This window comes from Gadus chalcogrammus, chromosome 16 (assembly GCF_026213295.1).
Source record: "Gadus chalcogrammus isolate NIFS_2021 chromosome 16, NIFS_Gcha_1.0, whole genome shotgun sequence".
NCBI lineage: Eukaryota > Metazoa > Chordata > Actinopteri > Gadiformes > Gadidae > Gadus > Gadus chalcogrammus.
This window is the reverse complement of record NC_079427.1, coordinates 22754531-22781600: the sequence shown is the minus strand read 5'-3', so window position 1 is coordinate 22781600 and position 27070 is coordinate 22754531. Positions and strand designations below refer to the sequence as shown.

Below are 27070 nucleotides of genomic sequence, written 5' to 3'. Positions count from 1 at the left end.
GTTGTTGTCTGGGCCTTCTGGTGGCCATCTTAAACACAGATCCCCCAGGGGATCAAGCAGTCACACGACGGATGAAAACACAGCACCGACTAGTGATCTGGGTGGGTTTGTATCCCTTAAGGTTGCCCTATAACCATGACGAACACCCACAAACCCACTTCTCCTACCAGGGCACCACATTTCAGAAGTCGTCACATGTTGTCGCAGTACGGACCTTTGATTCCAACGCCCCATCATACCCGTCGATACCTGGCTGGGTAACCAGGGTGATGGCTGTTCACGGTCCATGTCACACGTCGCATCGCCCAAGGTGAAGTGTGGTCTGAATTATTGTATTTGTAATGAAACAATATTCCGTGATTTGGGCTGCACTGCTGTGATGCGCACCGTGTCCGTGCATTCCAGCAGCAAGCCCCAGCCGCCGCCACCGCCGCCACTGCACAGACGGCCGAGGAACACCCAGAGGTGATCCATCGGCCACTGCTGACAGGTGGCCGGGTGCACGGCAGCACAGGGTGTCACCTCTGGAGGCACTCGGGGAGAAGACACTGAGATTCCCCAAAGAACACACAGTGTCATCAGAACAAAGACATTCCTCCGCACTCCCTCCGTGGGGTAAACACACACTTCTCACACAAACAAAAGCGTCCACACGCAGACGGACCTCGGCCAGCCCCGTGGAGCCGCAGAACAAACAACAGACAGAGTGGAGCGGCGAGGAGCCTGGAGACAAACCTTAGGCGGTGGCAGGCCCCCTCTTCACCTCCCAACGGAGGGGGTGTGTGCGTGTGTTTGCATGGGGGGACGGGTAAAAGTGTGAGTGGGGGAAAGTGACTGTGCTCTTCAGCGGTGTCTACTTTGTATTCTGATGGTTTGTTTTGTGATGAAACAATCAGCACAGGGAAGGTGAAATGAATTGACAAACGGGGAACCAGAAAGGGTCACCAAAAGCCTAATAGCAATGTTCGATGACAATTTTACTCATTCTGAGAGTGAAAAGTGTCTAGTCTATAATCCCACCTGTGTTATCTGTATCATTTTACTGGCAATGACTAGAAACTATTAATTTTCACTTTCATTCAAAATGACTGGCAGTGAATTTTATTAAGACACATACATGAATTTGCATGTAGGGTGTATGGCTAATTCCTCTGCTGTGCATACTGGATCGACTGGGGACATGTGGATCAAACCCAGAACCATTTGGCTGGGAGTGACTACCCTGCCTTATATTATGAATCACAATAAAATACACAATAGAATGTCGTTAGGCTTATCTTATTCAGGATGTGAAAGACAGAATAAACGGATATGTTCAAACATATACTGCATGTTGACTTGTTTAACAATCCCTTCAAATAACATTTTTATGTTCTGTTTCTTATGTCTCATGCCATATCACAATGTTCATCTCCTTCCCGAGCCAGCTATCTGTAGCTGCTAGCTGTGATTGTGATGCTGGCTCCCATATCTGCACACACTCTGCCCAACCTTCCCTCCCCCACTCGCTCTCTTTCGCTCTCTCTTTTGCTCTCTCTCTCGCTCTTGCTCTCGCTCTCTCGCTCGCTCTCTCTCAATGGTGTGCACACACACACACTTACACACACACACAGCCTTGTGTGTCCCGACCAATGCAGAGACATGATGTCCTGTTAGCTCCCTGATTGTATAATTATATCAGGAAGTTGTTTGTGCTATCAGAGATGCACAAGTCATTGTTTGGGCTGTGCATGTTTGTGTAAGATGAGCGCCTTTGATAGCCCGCTTTGACTGGCCGCTAAAACTATCTCCTTAGCCATCGACGGATAGGAGCGGTGCTCTCCCTGACTTGTTCACATACCACACACTCGCACTTCACAAAGAAGGGGAGGACTCGTACACAACTCCTTGTGTTGGTTGAATGAAAAAACAACCTGATGTGGGATTGGATCAAAAGTCAACTTCATAGTGATGACTGTTAGGAGGCGCATGGCAGGATGAATGCTTTAACTTCTGCGTTGGCGAACGGATGTTTTCCCTCAAAGCCTCAAGGGTCGGGAGGACGAGAGATGCTATCCAGACCATTAACTGTAATTGGCCTTGTTTGGCGCTCATTTGCCAAGGAGGGAGGGAGGGGGTCCTGTGAGGAAAGAGCCAGCGGAAGGGGAAGTGTTGTTGGTTCACAGGACGGGTGTGGGGGGGTATGGTTGAGTAGGGCTGGGCTGTTGGGTTGAAGTCAAAGCATGAGGCGCAGTGTGATGGAGATGATAAGTCCTGCTGTCTCTGCCCACCCTTCCTGGCCCTGGTGATGATAATCATGAAATTTGTTGGCTGTTGCCACTCCGTGCTAGACACCAAACAACCGACTCTAAACAAACCTTTTAGAGGAGTCCCGGCGAGGGGCTCTTACAGACGGACTATAGTGTGAAAGGTCCAAGGACCGAAAAAATAGCCACCATAAAACCAACGAGGTTGCAGTCAACCCCATGTATTATATTGGCCGTTATGCTTCGATGTACGCTAATCTGCTGCTTTACCTAAAGTGTGTCACAACCCAAACACCACAGGAGACAGCCGTTCTAATCTGCTGTTGTTATCGCTCACAGAGGTCGTGAACCTGTTTCTCTCTGTAATTGCTCGTTGGCTTCTTTTTTTGGCTTGTTGACTTGCGTCAACGCATTGCGTAGTTTGCAATCCACCCTAACGAGATTACAGCGTAAATGCCTCCTCAAGGGGAGTCCATGAACAGCATGCGTAAGCCGCGTCTGCAGGTAACCTGTCCATGGGCCCTTTAAGCAGACACCTGGTTTGACGATTGAGCGATGCCGGGCCTACGTAGCCATAAGCCCTAAGTCGTGCGAGGATGAGCTACAAATCACCTGCTAAGAGTCTTTACAGTCCAAGCTGAGGCACAAAATCCCAACGTTTAACTTCCTACCTGTGCTTAGAGTACTTAATGTGAAGCCATTTGGCAGGGCACGAGCAGATTGGTGTTCCTGGAACAACGGCCTGATCATGCCACACCTGCTGTAAGGGCACCTGGTGTTAAATGCAGAGTCTGTGATTATGGGTACAGCTTTGGGAAGTGGTGTCATTGAGGCCGAGGTCAAACACAAGGACCTGTTTGCTCTTTCTTCATTGCTACGAGTTCCCTTTTTTCTTTCAAAGTGTAGCTGAGATATTTCTCTTCTAAGCATGACTTAAGCGTATCTGTTTACCTCCCTGAAATATCGTCATACAATTTGAGAATGGCATCCGTGTGCCATCAATTAATATATATTTGGCTTAAGTCATATGTGTTGTGTGTGTGTGTGTGAGTCTGTTTGTGCTTGCACACATGTATGTGTGTTAATATTACTTTTTGTATTTTTTTTATACTTACTATACTGTACTATACAATATTATATTATATAAATATATATACTATACTATATATTTATATTTATATATATATATATATGCTTTTAAATCAGTGTATGCCCAAATATCCCATTGATAATTGGACTTTGAATAATAATTCTTCAGAAAAGAAAGGCAGTTGCAGATCCTCAGAATTTTCCAGACATGTTACAAAAAGCCTTATCCTACCCCAAGCCTGATCCACAAGCATGCAAACGGGGACATAGTTGTCTTGTGCCTCTACTCATCTCAGCCTAATCACCTTTAGAAGGATTGTTTCTCGGCTATCCTGCCAATCAGCTGCGTGTGATCCACGGTAAGCCCTATTTATCAAACTCTAAATACTTGATCCGGACTAGACCGGCGACCTGAGAGATAAAGCACTAAGGAGCCAGCTCAGGAGTGTTCAGTTAAAGACTTAGAAGAGACAAACTTATTAGTGAGGTATCTGTCATTGCTTCCTGGGCTCTGATCCCCAGATAGAGGCTGGACATGCCGCGCCCAGGCGTCTGAGGTGAAGCTACACCCCTTATGGGCTCAGTGCTTCACGTCCCCATGCATAGTGAACCACCATGTACTGTTTTAAGCAATAACGAATATAACACAAAGTTATATTTATTTATTCATTACGTGAACAGTTACCCAATTCTACGTGGGTAACCGTAGCATTGTGGCTTGTTTTCTGCAACCATGGGCATCCGGAGATGGCTGAAGCCCACCAGCAGAGGGAGTCCTAGCCCCTCCTCTGCCTCTCAGTGTCTGTAGGGCTGCAGCTGACGTGAGCGCAGCCCGGTCACATGGGCTGCTGATGTATTTAGTGACAGGGCAACAGTAGGAGCCACCGTCTCGCCTTTCCAAAGCCAGACCTATTTCCTCGAGTCCCCTTTTGAGTCCCCTTCTGCGCATGAGCCGCTGGCGCTTCATTCTTCACCGTAGGACATAAACAACGCCTGGCATGTTGGAAGAAGATTGATCCGTCTCCTTTCTTTCCAAAGGCCAGGATCAAAACACAGAAGGCTCCAAAAGCAAAAGCATAATACCTTTAAAGGGATGGTCGGCCTACTATTATTACCCACACTCACACACACACACATAGACACACACACACATAGACACACACACACAAAGACCCCCCCACACACACAACAGGAGGGCACGGCTGAGGGAGGGTTCACATGCCTCGCTGAACGCTACGGAGCGCAGCCACTGTGATCCAGTGAACCTGATTGGGCGGTCGGTGTCTTTTTGTATTCGCGCATGTCTTGCACGGCAGACATCAAACGGACTCCAGAGTGAGGTGAACAGGGAGAGGGAGATGATTAGCCTTCCAATACAGCTTCTCTGAGAGCCTGGTTTCGGGAGGTCAGTTGACTGACTTGCAAATGGGGGTTTTCGCATATTTTTTCAGGTCAATTAATCTTTTATGAATAGGCCTATGGAAATTATAAGTATTTAGTTAAAACTGGACAAATAGGTCCTTGGTTTGGATGTAATGATTTAATTTCACTTAGCAGACATGAATAGTATTCATCTCTAAGTGTTGGAGCACATGTGTGACAATTGGTTTGAGTATGACTTGCACGTACAATGCCAACTATTTGGAATTAGGGGCCCAAGGGCTAAGCCACACAGTTCTTTATGATAGTGCATGTGGAAGTACTGCCACACCCACGAGTTCTGCCTTTTGGATATATTTTCATTAGACACAGAAGACATACTTTGAGGTTTGCTAGAGCTGACATTATTCGGGTAAACAGGCTTTTAAAATATTTCCAAAAAATGGTTTCAAGGTCAAACAGACTGAAATATGTGCACATTTTTGGTTTGACAGCCCGCTTGGATCGGCTTTCATGAACCAAGCTGCTGTACAATACCAAATAAATCAGCACTTGTGATCATCATGAATTTGACCTAAAAGTACTTATTTTTGGCACAGAGACATCAAACCCGGGACCGATCCATCATGCCGTGTAAGGGCGGTTTAACCTGCATGGTTCTCTGAAAGACTTATGAAGTGGTCACTTCTTACAGTTATATTTGGGCAAGAGCAGTAGCCCGGATATATGGTGTCTCAGTCTGGATAGTGGCATCCATCCACCTTGTTCCTATTTAGTGTGACATTAACTCTTAAACTATTAAATTCTGACTCAAAATAGGAGGGGATTTAGGTGATACAATTATTTCAGCTCCAATGCATACTTTAATGATATGTATTCAATCGTTCAAATGCAACAATGTGTTTATTGTTCACAAGTAGGATTAGTGTATAGTGAATGTTAAGCTATAGCAAGATAGAGGCGTAAACCAACACCTGATTAGCTGCCCAAAAGAATTGAGTGACGGTTGGGCCAACTGTAACAGTAGGCTTTGGCAAGGAGCAGGAAAAGAGTTATGTTTAGTTATGGTGCTTACTAGGGTCTCATGTAGGAGAGATAGGCTTCAGCCAGCTGCATGGAGGTTTGCATCTGAGGACAAGTGACAAATTATCATCCCTGCTGTCGCTATTCAGTTGCCATAGACAATTCCCTTTATTTCTAAGAGATCGATTCGCCAATTTGAATCCTCATTTCGGAAATAAGGATTCAAAGTGGATTCAGTGGATTCAAGTTAAGATTCTTATTTCAGAAATAAGGATTAACTATGCCCTATACCACGTCATCCATAGGGAAATAGTATTTCCCTATGGATGACGTGGTATAGGTCATAGTGGGTCAGATAAGGCAATCGGCAATTGTCTATGTTTTTGTTCTCAGGTATCAAGGTCTGGTAGAGGAAGGGCACAATTTGGTGGATATAGTTCTGATCTGTGAGATGACCTGTACTCTTTAGGGATAGTTAGAAAATATCAGGATTTTTTTTATTTGAGAATAGTTTAATAGTGAGAGAATGTTTAGATGCTGAAGATGCTAATCAAATAATATGATTAGTTATTCAATTTTTTACTTGATTTTAATGTGATTCCCCTGCAGGGAATATGATATTGGAGTCTTGTACATTTTCAGAGTAATCAAAACCATCTACCTCTGTTATAAGGTTAATTCTGTAACCTCGCTTTTGCCAAATTTGCATTGGTGACTTTCAGATGCACCATAGTAGCATGACCTAATTACTTCAATGCCCAAAACCCTAAAGGCCACTCACTGAACCCTAAAAACCATAACAAAAAACGTTCTCAAACACACACACTTTAAACACCCACAGTCCTAAATCAAATTTGCTGATGACATGCAAAGATGAAGTCATATGGATGCACCCACACTCATTAAACTGTAATGGCTCCGAAGGTCTGCATTGTTACCAAGTATGTCATATTTTATTGAGGTGATCGGTTTTCAGTTGTATGTTGCTTAATTATTTTTTGAATACATATCTGCTTTGTTCTGCGATAGACCCAATGGAAAGGAGTTTTATGTGTTGACATTTTAGGTCTTGCTTGTTGTTTTCGGCTCCAGAGCCATGAATCTGCGATGTACAGTACACCACAAGGCATTGAGTTTTTACTGATAAAGTGTGCAATCAATTCCTTACAAAAAGCAGGAATGAATTACATCCTTTATTTAGGGATTGACTGCAACAATTATTCATTTTTCCTTACACTTTTATCCAAAGCCACTTTATAATGCGGGAAGCCTATTTTTATAGACCAGATTTGACATTTTTTGTTGCCGCCAACCAGATGTACCTTTGATCAAGGGACATTACTCTAGTTAAATGTTTCACTGCCAGAGTTTGGGACCCAAAGCCTGCCCTTTTGGCCCAGCGCTCAAGCCCGTCTTTCCTCAAAGTCCCGCCCTCTCCTTGGAAACCTCCCTAATTTGGTTCTTTGTCTCCCTTATAAAAATCACATGATACTATCCAAATATGTGTGCGTGCCTTCGTCAAAGACTAAACGTGGATCCAACACACTTAGCTATTACCGATGTGGGACACGTAACTGGATGGATCATAGGATTCACCGAAAGACAGAACTCTCATGGCAATGTCCTGCCAATCCCCCCCCCCCCTACCCTCTGCTCCCCTCTTCACCCGCCATAGCGTCTCTCTCTCTGCATGTGGATCAAATCAGAATCATCCACTAATTGACTATTTACAGGCCCAGAGAAAAAGCCCTAATGGACTTGATATTAAATCTCCCCTTCAACTTTTTTTAAGTGTTTTCTCCGAGCACCTATGTTAAAAAGAGTGGGCCTTTGCGTTTTTCTGCTTCTTTTTTTTTTGCATTTTTTACAAGAGGGCCAAGTTAAGCCTGTTAGTGCGTCGGAATGGGTGAGCCAAGCCCGGGCGGCTCTCAGACGGGATTACAAGACGACAGCGGGAAAGGGCAGCACGACGCAGGGGAGAGGGGAGAGGGCTGGATCTCTCCCCAATGTGTTCCAGATGGAGCACAGCCCCAGGTTCTCACAGACAGATACCAGCGTGGGCTAGATCGGGCCCAGGGAGGGAGGGGGGCTCGCCTCAGCTTCTTCATAATGAGATTGACTGTGGTTTTATATGGAAAGTCAGCATTGAATATGCTTTCCACCCGCTTTGATTGCAAAAAAATGTAATTGAGGAATTGGAATTCATTCTGGTTTGTGTATCTGTCGGGATAAAGAAAGATATTCCACAGCCATGTTTTCTTCTCATGTCTGCAGATATGGTTGTCCCCAGGAGCCGTTTCGTACTGCTCCCGCATCCACATTGACAGCAGAGACAAAGAGCAGAGAGGATCAGGAGCCTCCGTTGACCTGCACCCATAAACATGGTACAATCAAAGGGTGTATGCATCACAATTACTCTATAGAGGGGCTACTGGACGCCAATAGCTTACGCCTTATTGGCCAGTTTTCCAATGTGTGTTGTTAGCTCATTGTTAAGAAAATTGGTTTTAAAATAAATCGTTTGTCACCTTAAATTTGTGTGTGTATACAGAATCCTAGCATTGTGTATCAAAGCACGCAACATAATCTGCTGTCCGTTCCACCACTGCAACCGTACAAAATAAACGTGTCCCCAGGTGTCCAGTATTTAAGTACTCAAGTGCACATGATTTGTAAGGTCACTTGCCGTTCTTGCTGATTTGTAAGATGGCTCCATGGTGAGGGGTCAATATCCTAGACAGAGGTGGATGGGAGAGAAGTGCTGACGTTAACCAGGAGCTCACCGTCAACATAACTCAGCGTCTAATGATGGAGGGGGAGCAGCACCTAATTTTTCTAGAGTATGCTTCCTCACTTTAGGCTCTGGGTCCCCTCCAACATGTTTGCATCTTTGCTTATCCATCATTTAATCCAGTATTGCATAAACAGGCGAGTCAAAGGCAAAGGAGTTATCAACCAGCTATTTTTACAATGCTGGGAAGCTAATACCAGTTGGCATTTCAATTCAAATCATCTCGTCATTTGCAGGGGGTGTACAAGTTTGCGTGCAAAACATAAAGATCGCTGTCAGTGGTTGGCATGTTGTTTCATCGTACCCCTTGTCCTACATTAATAGAACAATGGGTACAAAACAAAACAATTGTTGCTATGACTCATTCTTTTTGTTAATACTGCAGTAAAATTTTCTTAAATTGCCTGCATGCATTTCTCAGTGTGCATTACTAACAGAAGCTTAGTTAGCCACCAGTTCTCCAAAAACAGCTTTAAAGGGGCTTAAGTCGACTTAAGAATGGAAAAAAGACCTATAAACATTTCAAAGATTTATTCAAAATAATAATACATAAAATTCCCAATTATATAACGAACCATAAAGACTTAAAATAAGACAGTCATACCACAATAAGTCAGGCCACAAGCTAATTTGAATCAATTATAACAGTTTGGGTCTCGAAAATGTTTATTATTTTAGGTGTGCAAACATTTTTTTTATTCAAAAATGATATGATGAATCAGTTAGAAGAAGTTTAAGGGATTATGCAGATCTACACGTTGTTTTGATCCCTTTTCTCACCATGCAAGACTCGTTGGGTCAAATAACGGAGCCGCTATCCCCTGCCTGAACTTCTCTCCGCTCCCTGTTGGGGCTGTTTTGCATTTGCAGACTTTTTCCAACCCGGGTCTTTGGGACTGGGATTTGAGTGGTGCACTCTTTTCCTGTGCTTTAAAAGCAGTTCTTTAAGCCCCCATCTGGTTGGCCTATGATCGCTTTACTGTCCCTCTTTAACCGAGCCTTCTCTTTGGAGTGGTAGATTTGGAGCCAAGCACTTAGCGCACACCACTCTGTTGTGGTTCAGTCTTTTGTTAACATGCAACAGGATAGACCAGCTTCGAGTTATATTGAACAAAATAGACAAGTGCTGCACTCTTGATTCTCATTATCAGAGTGTGATATAGGCGCACCTTAAAGCATCTATAGCCTTTAACTGCTTCAAAATCTTGTGTTATAGATCCCTATGCATACGTTTATCATAGTTTAATTACTTACATTTCTCTATTATTCTCCCTGCTCTCTTGATGGGATTTACCTCTTTATTGGCACACTAAATGCATATTATATAGTCTTGGGGGACAATGGAGTACATTATAAAACCTCCATATTGAAAGGAACTGTTCTTATTCTGTGCATCCACAGAGTTTAGTGGTGATCCACAATTGAGTTGGCACTAGTTAGTTGGCCCCCATTATATCATGGTATACAGTGCTTCAAAACTGCATTTGACACTGAGTGTTCAGGTAAGTCATCTACCTTCTTAACTGTATTGAATATGGCTTCCAATCGTTAGCTTGGCAAAGTCAAAGTGATCTCATCGCGGATACCATCTCATAGCTTTAGCATAGGCGGCTAACAAGAGGCTTATGGCACATCATTGTGATTTGCAGTCCAAATGGAAACTGTTCTCTCTCACGTCACAGTCCTCATTAGTCCTCAGTCGCCCCAGTGCGTCCCTGTGCTGCTCAGCCCCATTTGGTACTGGTACGAGGCGTCCCGGATGGACATGCAGCTCTGTGGAGGATAGACAGAGAAATCTCTCGGAGGCCGGAGAGGTGATCCCGACTTCCTGGGATAAGGAGATTGATGGCTCGATCTTTCTCTTAATCCTGGGACGGTGGGTGAGGAGGAGGAGGAGGAGGTGGAGGAGGAAGAATGCGCGACGGGCAGGGCTCTCTGGGCGGCGGCGGCGGCGGCAGGGTTATAGACCCCGAGGTCGGCCTGCGGTCGCGCTGCCATGGCAACCGCGGCAGGGCAGTGCGGCGAGACCACGGACGCTACGGTGGCGGCGTTGGCAAAGTGCGCCGCGAAGGGCTGATAAGCCACGCCCTCCACGGTCTGCACGCTGTAGCGCGGGTACGGCTGCATGGAGGCCCACATGTTGCAGTTCAGCGACGGGGAACTCAACTCCTCTACTTCCACCGTGCCTGAGCCGGCCTCTGCCTCCGTTCCACCGTACATGCAGGCCTCCCTGGAGCTCATGGCGTCCGGGCAGTAGGGATGGGACAGCAGCGGGGACTCGTAAGAGGGCGCCGAACGGAAGTAATGCTCTTCTGACACGGCAGCCGGCGTCTCGAGATAGGGCCGCTTACATCCCAGCTCCAGATGCCTGGCGTTATCTGCAATAAGAAACCGTCAGGACCAGGACTTTAGAGCATGATCAACAGCATGGGGAATGGGGAGGAGGCGAATGACACACCTGCTCTGTGCTTGAAGCGGTGATACAGAAGCCCAGGGTCTCTGCTCTGGGGGAAAGAGCTGGAGAGAAGGTCTTGGGGGTCGGAGTTTGAGAAGTGGGCCCCGGGATCTGTGTACTGGTAGGAGGACAGCACTTGGGGTTGCCCAGTCAGGACTCCAGTTCCCAGCTTCCCTGCTAAGTGGCCATGTGAGGAGATGAGTCTCTGGCGAACCATATTTTTTGAGATCACGGGATAGTCTTTCCTACAAATTCAAAAATTAAATTTGGGAAAAAGAAAAACAAGAAATTGGCTACCAAAGACATTCTGGTGAACATTTTCAAAATTATACTTTGTTTATTTGCATATGAGGAAATCTTTTTAATCTTGTATTTTTTTTTCAAAACATACCCCTGTAGTCGTGAAACGCGAAGATCTCCTTCTTCACTCCCCCGAAACCCTTTGGCAAATGGATTATTTTCTATCTTCAGCTGCGTGATCTAAGAAGATAAGGTTTCAATTTTTATATGGTTCAACAAATGAATCCAGTTAATAGTCGAAATTCTTCTTAACATTGAATCTGTGGTATATCATAGGTTTACTATGTGTTCCCTTTTATCTCTGTTGTTTAGCATGAAGCAATATTGTTAAACAATATAGTTTGGTCCAAGTATCAGAAGTTACTCTGTGGACCATGTCCTGTGTATGGCCTTTATGTAGTGAGTGAACAGGTCTGCGTTTGGTAAGCATGTATCTGTTGTTATCATGCTCATGCTCATACCTTGTGGTTCTGATAAGATGTGACCGAGATGAAGGCGGTTTCGTGAAACACATGAGTGCAGTAGGCAGTGTTCTTGGAGCCAAAGGCGTTGTTCTCGTCCGCCTTCACTATGTGGAGCCTGGGCTGGTACTTGTGCATGGAGTTCAAGATGATCTGGAGAGCAGGGGGATAGACAATACGGCTACAGAGATTGAAGCACTTGTAGTGTTTGTGAGTGAATTTGGCCAGATGCAATATACACTGTTGAGCTGCTCACGTTTTCAATTTTTGGTTTTCATTACTACTATTACTATTTTTATTTTTTGTTTTATTTAAGTTTAGTTACTAGGTATTATAGTTATGTTATTAATATTTAGTCTTTGTTTGGATTGGATTTGTAAAACTTTTACTCAATCATAGTAAAGAAAGATATTTCTAATTATTCTTTCTGACTGAACAAGCCCACTTTCACAATATCTTGTTTAGTTGTGGGTCATATTGGCTTGAGTGACACAATTCCTCCTTTACTTGAGTATTAAAACTATTTCAAACCAATAGGATTAGGAAGGCACTGCAGCCTCAACCTGGCCAGATATTCATGTGCTAGAATCCCAAATTGTAGAGTTACTGATGAGCACCTACAGTGACCGTCAGCCTTCAACCCCAGAGTTCCTCTCGCAGGTAACAAAGACCGCTGCACCCAGTGTGAGGGCTCTTGAGTGCTAAATGTGTGGGCTGCAGGGGTGGTGCTGGGGTCAGCTCAGTGGCTCCGGTCTGCTCAGTGCAGCCTATAGCCGTTTGCTCAGTCGAGCGTCTCCAGCAGTGGGGTCGGGTCATCACTCGTCCAGCTCTGTCAGGGGAGATGAGCGTCAAGCTGACCACCTCACCTCCCTTCTTCACCTCCCAGACACGGTCGGTGAGGCGGCTAGCAAACCCTAGAAGAGAATGCAGCCTCATGGGCGCTCTCAAAGAGAGGTAAACCTGAAAGGCTTCAAGTTCATCGATGGATGATCGCAGTGCTTGCGTGTTCCCGTCGCTCGGGTCAAAGATAAACCCCATTGGCCGAGCCGACAGAGTCCCTTGTCTGACCTTTCCTGTGGCGTTTTGGAATGCCTCTGAGACTGTCTGTGAATTTGTCATTAAATGGTAGATCCAGATTCATTGGGAACTTGAATCCACCCTTTCCTTAGACGGAAATCTTTACGAGCTTAACATACCAGCAAATACCAAACTATAAAGGCATGGGGAAAAATTCATGGCAGGTACTGTATGTGGGGAATGCATTAAAAACATCTGACAAAATGCAGACCACCAGTAGTGCGGCGGTTGTATAGGCAGACCACTAAAAGAGTCGCTGGTAGTTGTCGTTACCATTGGATCAAAGAACACTGGTTCTTTGGTCAACAGCCCTTGAGGATAACTTTTTGAAACAGGTTTATATGTGTTAACAGTGAAAGGCGTTTCCTGCGTTCTGCTACTGGTGCAACTGTTCTCTGGGCTTCAGCCTGGCCTCCAACTCTCTCTCTCTCTTCTCTGCTCATTACTCGTCCCCATCATTGGTCAAGCACTGGACTCAATGTGACAGCGTGCCCCGCCACTCATCTGAGAGGTTATGAACCTAATGAGCCCGCCCACTGACGGGATGGCTTCAGACAAGCTATCCTGCAGTTCCCCTTGGGAATGCTGCCACGCTCGCACTCTGTATCTCGCTCAGCAAGCAGGCCCAGAAAGGAGCTCTTGTCCAGCAGCCACCTAGCACCTCTCCCTCGTGTCCTCCCCTTCTCTCTTCTGCTCCTCAACAACTTTCACTCGCCATGGCCCGTGTGATATTTCATTATCTACTCGGATCATAGATTAAGGATGATCAATAGATTGACCTAGACATTTATTTGGAATGTATATTTTGCGTCAAACGTTCTATCTTTTTTTTATGGAATATACAATTTTATTTTATTTCAATTGAATATAAGTCTCGTTGGTCAACCATATGCATTTACTGAAAGAGCCAAGTATGACCTAAAAGTCATAGGTTCCTGACCCCTGGTCTACTCTAGAGTTTACTAACTCTATATATAAGTATAGTATATAAGTCAATTTCCTAATAAATCCCATCATTTATTTAACTAAAGCCAGTAATTAAGTAACTACCTATGTCTCTTTTTTGTGACACCTAGCTATTGATTTTTTTTTTTTCATCATCCTCTAATTAATGGCCAACTTGAGGTTTTCAATGCTGAACCATGGATCATACCATTTGTGTTTCCCATTTGAGTTCCCTAGTCTGATTTCATGGTTTATGTATATTTGTTTCTGAGAACGTAAAGGCGGCTTCAGTTTCCAGAAAGGTAACTCACGTGCCCGAATGGGTCCAAATGGTTGTTGGTCAGCTTGAGCTTTTGAAAAGACACCAACTGCCTCATCCAGTGTGATCCTGTGGCGGGCGAATCAGGATGCACATAGAGCCTGCCTGGCATTGCAGGCTCCGCCTTGCCTGCTACCATCCTGTTGGAGGAGCAGAGCAAGTCATCATTATCCACTGAGTGAATTCACTTCATTTTATTGGTGCACAGTTTTGAGATGCAATACGATATGACCAATAAGAACCTGCTAACTTTCCATGTCCGTCTCTTTAGCCAATCGTTACTTTTATATCCATAAACCACAGAACAGAGAACGCCGAGCTAGTCTAAAAAAACACTGTTCCCTAGTGGTCTTCGTCATGATAGAAACATTTGTTTTTATTATGGTTCCCTATGGTGTCGGTGAGAAATGCCAGAGTTCTCCTTAGCCAAAATAATAAACTATTGTCCCTTAAATGAGAACCAAATTGCTATAAAATGGCTGCATTACTCAGAGAAGTATGTTTCATTGTGCTTTTCTCTGGAAAACATTTGCAGTGTGTTTTGCACTTAACTAGGCCTAATGTTAACATCCTTCGAATCGAATCGTGACCTTCTCAACCTCCAGGCTCGTTAACCACTGTCACCCACACTGCTCATTGATTCACTTCTTTACAGGCAGAATTGTTACAATGTTAAAAGATACCATGACCGCAGTTACAACGTGCTTACCAGAGCACACAACGCCACAGTATCACAGCCTCCTTGGAACTCACCACTTGTTATCACAGAACTTGTATCGGTGGTCGTCTGCTGGCACGATGTCTGTGAGCAGGATGTACTTGGTCTTGGGGTTCATTCCCGTCACCTTGACCTTGTAGCTGGGGAACATCCTCCTGTTGGAGATCACATGGTGAGAGGTGGAGGAGATGCCGGCATGGCTGCGGGATTTCACTCCTACCCATTTTCTCCACATTAGGAAAAAACAACACGTTTGAAACAGTGATGACCTCAGTAACACAAAACAGCTAATCTTGGTGGAAGATTGCCAATGCCTCCTTAAGCTATTAGACTAATGAGGATTAGTTTGCACTCTGTGTTCAGAGGTCTACCATATGTGCTTCACCTCCAGAGTTCAGAGAATTGTTCCCCCTAACCAGTGATTTGTTTAATTAGGAGGAATATTTATACGAAGAACACTTTGATCATTAGTCCTCACAAAATCAGTTTCACGTTGAACTCATTTAGAAGCTTCTTCGAGATCAGCTAATTTTACTGAAGGTCTACTCTTTTGAACAGAGAACGTTGTTAAAATAAGATAATCTGTCGGGTTGTTCAAGGAGTCCCTTGCCAGGATAAGTGAAGTATCGTCACAGATAGTGCGCTCTGAGATCCCATTGAAGCACTGACAGGAGGGAAACTGCGTCCTGATCAGAGGTGTCCCGGATAAATCCTGGGAACCGGTGAAATAATCAAAATGAAGTGGATATATCGTTTTGGTTTTACCCTTAACCCTACTGAGCACAAGACGTTGTTAGGACCCACATTTCAAAAGCACAGGGTAGTAGGGATCTTTTTTATGTATGTTATTTTCTTTATGTCCTGTATTTTCATTTAATGTTCCTGATGTATTTGTTGAACCTCCCTCAGGCATATGTCTAGACAAAGGCCTGAAATGAGTCATTCCATAATGTGTTTGGGAATGCACTGAATTCATCTATCAATCTATTATCTATCTATTATCTATTAAGGAATTACAGGTTGAATATGCTAATATATAATAGAAGGCCATTAAACACAAATGAAGCCACCTTTTTGGGGAAATAAATAATATAACGGGATCACCTCTCCATATAACGAAGCAAATAAAAAGCTTGCAGAGGGCTTCTGTAAACCTTATAAAGGCCTAAGTGCTTTTTAATGGCAACCGACTCGGACAGCAGTTTAGACAGCTGACGCGTCACGATGACCTCCAGTTTACATGGTTGTGTGTATTCATAGCGACAGAATCCAACACTAAATTGCACCCACACACCTCAAAACCATAACCACAAACCATCCTACTCACCATTCTGATCTGTTCAAATGGCATCACTTCAAAATGCTTTGAGAGCCAACTCAAAGCATTTTTTGTAAATACAGAAAGAGAAATGGGTTGCGGTAGGTTTTTTAAATCTCTCTCTCAGGCTTCAAATCCAATCAGAAGAGGCTGAAAGACAGGTTAATCTCCTAGGAAAATTCACAACAGACATCTGCTTATCCAAAGCTCCAGTCACACCATTACAGTCAGACCGACCCGCAGCCCACCTGGCCACCATCAGCATTGGCCAACCGTTGGCCAGCTGAAAGGTTTGGGGGGAATCAAGAACATACATGCTACTATGTAGTTGGCAGTAGTCGTGGTGGTCGTGGTGTTTCAAAGCAACTTTTCTGCCAAAAGGGTCAGACGAGACGCAACGGAGTGGTCGGATAAAGGCAGTTGTTCGTTGGTTTGAGTCTGGGAAGTGTGTAGGCCAGTCAGACCCCTGATGAGGTCACCATCAGGCCTACAGTTAGACCCACCATGAGGCCACCATTAGCCCTACAGTCAGAACAACGTGGAGGCCACCATCAGCCCTACAGTCAGAACAACGTGGAGGCCACCATCAGCCCTACAGTCAGAACAACGTGGAGGCCACCATCAGCCCTACAGTCAGAACAACGTGGAGGCCACCATCAGCCCTACAGTCAGAACAACGTGGAGGCCACCATCAGCCCTACAGTCAGAACAATGTGGAGGCCACCATCAGCCCTACAGTCAGAACAATGTGGAGGCCACCATCAGCCCTACAGTCAGACCCACATGACCACCATCAGCCCTACAGTCAGAGCCACGGCGAGACCACCATCAGCCCTACAGTCAGAGCCACGGCGAGACCACCATCAGCCCTACAGCATATTTGGTCGTCGTGGTTCTCTTTTGAGGAGCCGCATCGTAGTGCTTGCACTTGCACAGCCAGGCGGCACATGTGCAGCCACATAAATCATGAATGAAAATGAGCCAAAATGCACAATAGTTCTATGAAGATATTGTGTGGGCTGGCCGGATAGGGTTGGTGGGCATATGTTTAATCAAAAGTCCACATTTTTAAGAAGAAAAATAAGAAGGCTGATCCTTCCTGACTGCTGAGGGAGATTTGGTGAGATAGGAGCAGCGTGTTTCACAGGACAAGTTGAGGTGACAGAAAGAGGAGAGACCCCTTATCCAGAACATGACCGTAAGGTGCAACGTCGAGGCTCATTAAGGCTTACAATGGCCGGCGACCACAGTTATACACTGATAGTATCACAATATCTGAAATATCTAACGATTTTCCCTGGCAGATGCGGTGCGGTTCATGCAAGTATGACGAAAGTGTTTGCGAGTTCAGGGCTAAGCATGAGCGATGGATGTTGGGAGTCGGAGAGTGTGTGTATGATATCAGTGTCAAGACTGTGTGTGTGTGTGTGTGTGTGTGTGTCTGTGCCCAGCCAGCTGTTTCTCTTAACCGTCCCACATGCCTCGTCCCTCCAGCTATCCATTCCCTCTGTGGGAATGTCCAGCAGCCAGCAGACATCAAAAGGAGTGCGGTAAAGAGGAGAGGAGAGGGAGATGGGGGGGAGGGGGGTGTGATTAAATGCTATGACCCACGAGGCGCTGCCGACTGTGGGCGCCGGAGCCCTCTTATCACCCCGCCGCGGCTCCCTCTGACGGCCTGTGTACAGAGAGGAGAGAGTGAAGGAAGAGCTGCCCCGGGCTTTGAAGAGGAGAGGGAGAGCAGGGGATTAGGTCCCGTACGATGACACTCACAATAACAACTCCTCCAGGCACAGCTAGGTGCACGCCGCAGGATTCTGACTGTATGCATTATGAGTGGTAATCAACTGTCAGGTCCAATCGCTAAATGACGTGTCGGTGCTGGTAGACCTTGAGTGCACATAACTTACCCCCCCCCCCCCCCCCCCCCCCTCCCCGGCCATTTCCCTCACCCTCCAAGGCGACTGTGCTGCTAAGAAGCAGGAAGCACTGAATTTGGTCCAATCGTTGCACTCAGCAGGGGGTTGAGGATTGGCCCGTTGATACCAGGTTGAACCACTTATCACACACAGAGCTTACCTGTTTCATGGAGCTATTTAAAAGTGTCATGGTAAATATGACTTTACGTTTAGCACATGAGTTGTGTTGCATGTGCGTGCGGAAGTCAAAGGATTTTGTTGATCATACACTTGTAGGTTGTAGATTCCTACATTCTGTTTACTCTGTCGTGTCGCTGGTCGACTTGTTTAAAGTATTGCTCTGAAGTTGTGAGATCCACTCTGAGAGGCGAACAGCGCTACATCTACAAACCTAGTGTGGGAAACTGTGAGAATGAGAACTCTAACCAGGTACACTCAACTGTTTGCTCTTTGGTAAGTCCTACAGAGCTTGATTTACGGCTGTGCTTAAGGCATTTCTTCATGTCTGCCGACGATTGGTTGCTTTTCTGCTATGCTCTGTGCCGAGGTTGGCCTTAATATTCCAGTAAGAAAGAACACACCACCTCAGAACCGTCTGTCTTTCAAAAAACTAACTCCACTCAACTATTTCTTTTGCAAACACAAATGTTTTTGAAACCATCTATTTCATGATTGATGATTGTTTTCTCCTATACATTTTGGTTAGGGTTTGTATATTTCTTCAACTTACTTTTATAGTGTTACAAGTGACTAGACTTTCCCTAGAATAGTAAGCCTACTGGCTGAACCAAAGTTAGTTATGTGACGTAAAGTTTCTTCAGTGGACATTTTAACAAATGTTATTGGCACTACAAAGTACAACTACAACATCAGCTAGTTTCTTATTTTTTGATACTTCCTAATAATATGTGGTGCATGTTGTGCTATACCATTTGCCTCAAGCAGTTGTGAACAAATGTATTTTTACAATGGCTTCATAACGTTAACTTCAACCACCCTAAAATGCTTCCTTTCGATTTAATTTGGAAAGCTTTAATGTTCATATAGTTGCTCATCTTGAACTCTAATCAAGTATCAAAGGCAGCAACATTTTTCACTCAAGATTACTACAAACGTTAATCATTTATCATAATTATTTTTTTACTTGTATTTTCCGAAAGGTCTAGAAAATGTAAACGTTGAGTAAATTAGGAAATTTCTATTTATCCAAATTAATTTAGATATGAATGCTTCATAAAAAAGCCATTGAGCCAGTTGTTGATAAATAGTATTTAAATTACTGACGAAGGAAGAGAACAACAAAAACGTATCTAATCTGAGGCGGAAGGTCCCTTGAAGTATTCACCCCCTGGGTGATGTCCGAAGGAAATGTAACCCTTGGGTAACGTTATATCAACATATAACGTTTTGTTTTGTTTTCAATTGTGCATTTACTGGCCCAAGAATGTTCCTGTTCCTTCCAGAAAGTGTTGGCGGCGCTTTACATTTTGCAACAACAAGGTAAGCTGTACACACATTAGTACAGAATCACTTTGAGATAGTTTTCTCTGTCATTCGGCACAAAAAACAATATCTTAAGGGCCCGATTCAATATACCTTGCAACGCAATAATCATGTTGAGACAATGTTTGGCCTTTTCTTGTTATTGAGCCCTGAAGTGCTGTTATGGTCAATTGTGAAAATAAGAATTGTTTAAATACCGTGAAATAATTCAATTTTTATCGATATTTAACTGAATGGATATTGCCATATCATTGTCATGTATATCTTATTATTAACCTATGTTGATATTTGGCATCATTGTTAGCTAAACTGCATGAGTTTTTTTATGTAATTTCTTAAGTACCATTGGTAGAGTGGGCTTCTGTACTCACCTGCCTGCTTTGGTAATGATCATTTCAGTGCCAGCTTCATGAAACTTCTTCCATAGCTCCCTCTCGTGAAGAACCACCTTAATGTTCTCAATGTTCTAAGAAAAAAATAAATTCACAACAACGAATGGCTTTCAACACAAAATAAAAAGTAGTGTGACCATCATTCTTAAAGCAATGTCTAAAGTGGGCATAGCCAATTAATATTTGGACAGACAAAATAATAATACTTAATCAATCTCATATTTTCACATAAAATGTTACTGGAAAGACAAAATAGTGCTATATATGTTACATATGGAGGCATTCAGGTATGCATTTGATAAAGGACAGACGTAGCAAACAGTACAAATAATAAAATGTGTTTTGTGATAAAAAACATTTCTTCCTCTACCTGTGTTTTCTTTATGTTTTCATTGATGCCTTCTTCGAAAAACAAACAGCCTCTATTTTAAGAGTGGGTGTATTCCTTTGTATGCATGTTTTTTAAATAAACGTTTAATAATACGTTTTTCACTAACCTGGTCTGCCTCGTTGCCACTGGGAATGTTGGAAGTTACAGCCACGGCCAGGTGTGAGGGGTTGGGAACACTCTGGGTCCCCTCCCTGGCCTGGGACCTGGTCACATGGTCATCTATCACAGCTGAAGCCTTCTCCTGGAGCATCTTTTGTGGCGATCAAAAGACGGCTCGGCTTTCCGACCAATCAACTAATAACTGTTAAATCCAAGAGAGCCACGTTACATACAGGCAACTGTTTGCTGTTGCAATCATCCATCTGTCTTCGTCTCCAACACACACACACACACACATACACACACACATTCCTTTCACGGTTGGAAACCTATATCTGAGCTTGCGAAGGCAGACCATTAATAAAAGACACCCAAAAAAAACACACACACTCACACACACACATCATTCACACATTCAGGCAACGTGGCCTAACCTGCATTGTCTTTCAAGGAGTGAGAAGATGCAGACTCCACTCATCAGGACCCAAGACGGAGTCAAAGCAATCTGGGGGCTATAGCTCTACCCATTACAGGGCTACTCCACCCCTTATTATCAGGCCTACCACTTTACTTTTACACACACTTTTTTTCTCAGTACATACACTTGTAAATAAGAGTGTGTGCCTCTGTGGGCTGTCACTTGACATCCTGCTCAGCTTCTGGATCATATATTACAGTTGGTTACAATGGATAGTTTACAGGCACTCGTTCTCCTTGGAGAAGAGGTTCACATGTGGATATCCTAGCACTCACTGCAGCTGAAGTAAGATGGGATGTGCTGTATATAGACCCATGTGTATAAGTCACTTCTCAATGCTATGGCTGCTATGCTATATGTTCTCATACAATTCAATTTTTGAATTTGATTTCTATTCCAAAGTCACTGGGATAAAATAAAATATTGAGTTTGGCTTTTGAAGTGTATAGTTTGAAATTGGCAAAAATAGTGCAGAGATTAATCATTATGTTAATAGTGAAGGGTAACAATTTTCTGTTTGTGGCAAAAGTTTCGTGGATACCTTATAGTAGGCCTTATATTTATTCATTAAAATGTACTTAACAGAACTTTTTTTTTTTTTTATTTGATGGTAGACTAGAAATACAATATTTCCATGTTTGTATTTAGGTGTATTTATATATATGATTATTGAGTAATGGCTCAATAAAAATTAAAACATTGTAATGCCATATTGGAACAATACTTGCAACAAAAACAAAGACAAATAGGCTATAATAATTCCCTTCATCCCTTCAATATTAATAGATCTCACTGCTTAGACTATGGGACGATGGAAAATGACCCGGTAAGACCTAAGTGCTCAAATGAACCTGCTGGCGGTTTTGCAGCAGCACGTTTCGCTGCACGTGAGACCATAAGGCCCACGCACACATCTCCATTTCCTAATTGTTTGAAGTTCAACGCAACCGTTCGTGAGAGGTGTGACTGCAAGTTATCGGGTGGGAACCCCGGGGTGCCATCTTCCACTATAACACACAGACGCAGGCCTATAGCGGTTGGAGAGATCATATGTATCTCTGAAAAAAAAAAGTAGACCTATTATTACAATGATTCTCCCCTACTCACACATGCTGAGTGTTTTCCATAGTTTCAAAAGTTTGAATTCTTAAATTGCCATTGGTCATCATTTGAATCTCCTCTATGGTTTTCAGTAGACTGCTGGGCATTTAATGCTGGTGAAAGAAAACTCAGGCTGACGTTCAGTCTTTTTGGCTCCCGGGCTGTGATTGGCCACATTTCGATCTGACCCGATTTCTTACAACTGAATTGGATAAGTAAACATTAACTGGAAAATATGGAAAAGCGTCCATTGGGCTGCGCAAGCTGTGTTTAGTCCTGCTCTAATGCGCAAGGCAGTGAGACTAGTGTTGGGCCCCTGGGGTTCCTGCGTTCAGCATGATCACAAGGGACATGAGAAACACTGGATTGGTTTTAAATATAATAGCCTATTACATTATTATTATAATTTAATCATAAACATTATCCTTATCTCATATCATCGGTCAAAGAAAAAAAATACTAGAAAATACTATTTGATAGAGCCTTTTGTGAGGATTATCTCACTCAATGCTGTAGTTATTTATTATGTGAGCAGACGACATAACAAGCTACAGTCACAGGCTTTGCGGTTTCCATTTGGCAGCCAGTATAAGGTGAAATCAACTAATTTGTTTAATGTTATTAATCCAATGGAAATATTTTTTTCTTTTACCAATACTAAATGCTCTAGTTACAACAATATGATGTGGGCATATTCTTTTTCCTGATGAGGGTTCTGCAGCGAACATGGCTGTGACATATAGCCCTATGGGTTTAATATTATTAATCCATGGGAAATATGCTCACTGGTTTTGGGCCTGTAGTTACTGGCTAATTTCGCATTTAACGCGCATCCCGCTGAGCTAGTCTTTCGGAATTGTTATATTATTTAAATGAATTGTTCTGTCGTGTTGTAAGCCTACATAAATAAATCGAAAAGGGCAAATAGGCCTACGACTTGCAGCTGAAATGCGTAATGTGAGGAAAAAAATGTAACCCACTCAATTAATTCTTCCTCTTTTAGAGCTGTTCTGGTTGGTATCAGCTATTTATTCTCAAGAAATCTTTAACATAAATAAATCCTGCTGAATAAGAAATGTTTGATATTTTTCTCAGCAGCCATATTCCATCTTAAATCGACCTAGCCATTTGATTTGACCGACCTCTTGTTTAGTATGTAGGCTATGTGCTTTAAGGGCTACATGCTTTTTATATAAACATCCAATTGAATCAGAAATATTTTTTTTTCCAATTGAATCAAGAATATGCCTTACATCCTATTGTTGTTTCTTTAAGCCAACTTGTTGCACTTCACAGCCCAGTCTGTGAACGTCCGCACTGTTATTGAACCACGTCACGAACCTACGCGTGCACGCACGGACACGCGCATAGGCCTTAAGCCTTCTCACACACAATCTGGCCCATGTAAACAAACTAGAGCCCGTCCTTAGAAAAATGAGGGGGGGGGGGTGTCTGTAAACTCACTTAGACTTGAGCAAAATCTCATAAAGATAAAGTCTGACAGCCACCGCCAAGGACTGTCTTGTAAAAGTGTGTTTCAGTTTGTAACAGTGTGAAATGGGGCCTTTCACTGCCCTGTCTCACCAGCTCTCTGAGCTCTGTCTGTCGCAGAGGACATGACTCCTTTACACTGCTCTGGGCAGATCTACCTCCATAAAACCCTAAGGCCTCAATAATGTCGATCTGATACCAAAACGTTTGAGAAAACCCGACGAGTGATGGCTATTTTTGACACACGTTTAACGAAATAGGCCTGTTATGTTCCCTGTATACCACCAACTCAAGTCTTTAAATTGTAACGCAGAGATAGCCTCGACATGCATGAATTTTTTTTAATGTTTTTGACGAGAGTTGATGTACCATGTGAGGGTTTTGTGTCCAATTGGAAGGTAGAATCTGTAAATAACATCGTTGTGATGCCACAAAGATGTGCCTGGTCGTGGATCAGGGTGTGTGCACAGACCATCTTACTACCACCCCCCCCCCGCCCACTTATTGCCAAACTCAGGTGTGAAAACATGGCCGTTTGGACATAAACAAAAATAGGTTGGACTATATTGAAATGTATACTTAAGTCTCGAGAAATAGGGTAACATTATAGGCCTATATTTAGTGCTCAAAAGCTGACAGGTGTCCACTCTTCACTCTTGACTGTCAACTAAATACAAATATGAATCTGAAGCTTACACACACAACTCCTAAAAAATATTGACCCCTAATGAAATCAGTGTTAAGATTATTTAACCAACATCAACATTAATAATTAGGCCAACTATCATATTGCATTATTACGTTAGGACTAGGCTATATCATAGGACTTGATAACAAGCTATTTCACCATTCTTTCACCTCTGCTTAAGGCCTACAGGCTATTTACGTTTCAACACGGCTATTAAAAACATATAGGTCTATGGCCATAATAACATTATATCCATACGCAGATATGTTAAATAATTGCATGCACAATCTATTAAGCCTACTCTGTTTTACATTTCATATCCGTAATTGTTCTCTCTTCGTTCAAATTAATTGTCCACCTCAGTGAAATTTAATTCAGTCGTGAATGATTCTGTTATCAGCTCCACTAATAGGAGATCCTATTATTGCACTTGATACACCAGATCCCTAATCGTATTAATGCGTTCCCCTTATTAGACTGTGTTGCTGGGGAGAAGCGAGCAGACCACACCACCGACTTACTTAATTGCCAGTAAACGTAACGTGGAGCTACCATACCTCTCAGATACATTGGCTTTAATCCTACTCGTGCCCACTCGTTTCTATCTTCATGAGGTAAACATCGGGATTAGTTCCTCCTCCGGGACGTCCTAAGAGCTGGGGCAGGTGGCCCGGCGTCGCCTCGCAGGGTCAAACCCCTATCTTCCGCGAGATAACGGTACAAAGCAAACTCTGTCACGCGCGAGCGCTCCGTATTATCTCCGCCGCGGTGCGCGTTCAACCTTCCTCCACCAGCAGCCAATCTGCGCGTGCGCACTGTGACCGGAGCTCTGAGAAGACGGCTCTCTGTTCTCAGAATCAAGCTCTCGCACTCATCACGCATACATACTCTCGCGCATAGCACACACACACACACACACACACACACACACACACACACACACACACACACACACACACACACACACACACACACACACACACACACACACACACGGTTTATTTAACGCGCACAATGATGAGCAGCATTTGTTGAACCACATGATGAAAGATCATTGAGTCATTAACTCACGTGCCGCTCCCCTTCTCCCCGCAGTCCCCGCGCTTCACGAGGGTGCCACTATTGAGAGCATGTTGGTGTTTACGAAAACATGGTGACCAGGCTCCCTAATTTATCAACCTATTATGTCATGGAAACCGCAAAATGCTAACCGTATATGCCTACTTCAACAAAAACATTCAAAACAACTATTTAAGGTTGCCAGAAACGGGTTTTGTATGGTAGGGGATCACCTCGCTGTCTCCATCCATCCCCCATCGGACCGGGCGGTCAGCCGCCTCCCCTCCTGGAGGTCATGAAGGGGGCAAGATCTGGCTGCAGTGTGAGGAGATTTGGGCCTGTTGGGTCATAGCTAAAGGCTTCAGTCTACCCGACAGAACGCTGAGGAAGCCCGAGGCACAGTCGTGTTCCTCGGGATGAGGCCGAGGAACACAGACGTGACACGGGGGCCCTATCGAGGTGGCCCTTAAGGGGCATGCCCTCACGAGGCCCCCGCTGCTTGGCGCGACTTCAGGCCGCATCCGATGAATTACTCCAACAAGCCCAATCATTCTTGGATTTAATGTGTCGTTGGTTTGCTATTAAACGGGGTAAGCATGAGTCTACAGAATTTATAGATCACACGCAAAGGGCGCTGGGGTTTACGATAAAAACGCTACGGCCAACCGTTTAACATTAGTCTAAAGTCATCCTCTAACGTTTAGAAAAGACGAAAGACGACGTTGAAGAAATAAATAATAATAATTTGCTTTCAATTATTTGCTGTGCGATGTATTAGGCCTACTCAACAAATATTTTTATAAATTTTCGTCCGCATTTCTATGTTAATGCAGCAGATATTATTCAAGGAAAATGCGTAGGCTAGCCCTTACGAAGCAAAATCTGGTGCTATAATATTTGGTGTTTTTTTTGTTAAGTTCAGGGGCAAGCACATGCATTAACTACCAAATGTAGGCCTAACATATACATAATAATTCGTTTCATCAAAAAGATTGACATAAAAACGTCCCTAAATGAACATGCCTAATAAAGCACACATTGACAGAACTTAGGTTCCCTATTGTTAGACGTGTGTTTACCTTTAGCAGGCGCAGTTTCCCGAGATGAACTTGACCTTTGCACTCCTTGAATGGGACCTCGGGTCTCTGCGCTACAGAGCCTCAGACCCCTGTGTCTCCTCCGGCCCCTCGGACCCCCGAGACCCTTAGACCCCTCGGACCAGTGTGTGATTTGCTGATTTAAACTTCTCTCCCACAGTAGCCTACCGTGAACTAAAACAGGAGAGGCGGACGAGTTTTTGGATTTGGCGCGGAGTTGCTGACGAAAGCCACTGGACAACCTGAATTAAAAGTCTTTTCTTTCGTAAAATCCCCTTTCAATGTTTTTCGTGTATGTTTGTGGAGAATATATATGTTCCGTGGAGGTTTAGGCCTATTGGTTGCAACCCAGCCTCACCCGATCTGAAAAGACTACAATTGGTTTGTTCTCAACCTGGTTTTATTTATTTTAATTTCGTTTTAATTTGTGTGTGAAAATAAATTAAGGCTGATTGGGTTTGAGTCTTTGGATTTCTGATATTGATGTAGGAATTTTCTAATATATTATTTTGCATGTATTTTGGTGTAGGCCTATTTTCTTTTCGAATATATTAGTATATTTATGTATTTGCATTTCTAAATTACTTTGTTAAGTAGACCCATCGATTATGCACACATTTATGTGTTGTTGGCTGGTTTGACTTTCAAAATATTAAGATCAATATTTGTAATTATTCTATGAATATTACTAGGCTATAACTATTCCTACATCATAACAACAACCAAAAATCCA

At 43.6% G+C, this 27070-nt stretch overlaps 2 protein-coding genes across 3 annotated transcripts in view; one reads left to right on the top strand and one right to left on the bottom strand.

The window, feature by feature from the left end:
* Positions 1 to 8364, top strand: part of brip1 (BRCA1 interacting helicase 1) — a 54942-nt gene extending 46578 nt beyond the window's left edge. For both annotated transcript variants that reach the window (XM_056611304.1, XM_056611305.1), the window contains one exon: positions 8013 to 8364. In XM_056611304.1, coding sequence (XP_056467279.1) covers positions 8013 to 8117 — 105 coding nt within the window. In that variant the 3' untranslated portion in view covers positions 8118 to 8364. The remainder of the gene's footprint in view (positions 1 to 8012) is intronic.
* Positions 8365 to 9092: 728 nt separating this feature from the next.
* Positions 9093 to 24929, bottom strand: tbx4 (T-box transcription factor 4). The gene is made up of 9 exons (XM_056612408.1): positions 24739 to 24929; positions 20431 to 20625; positions 19913 to 20007; positions 14840 to 14959; positions 14079 to 14226; positions 11746 to 11898; positions 11376 to 11464; positions 10988 to 11229; positions 9093 to 10907 (listed from the first exon to the last, which is right to left on the bottom strand). The coding sequence occupies exons 2-9, from the start codon at positions 20572 to 20574 to the stop codon at positions 10225 to 10227; spliced, it is 1674 nt and encodes a 557-aa protein (XP_056468383.1). The 5' UTR covers positions 20575 to 20625; positions 24739 to 24929; the 3' UTR covers positions 9093 to 10224.
* Between the last annotated feature and the right edge of the window lie 2141 nt (positions 24930 to 27070).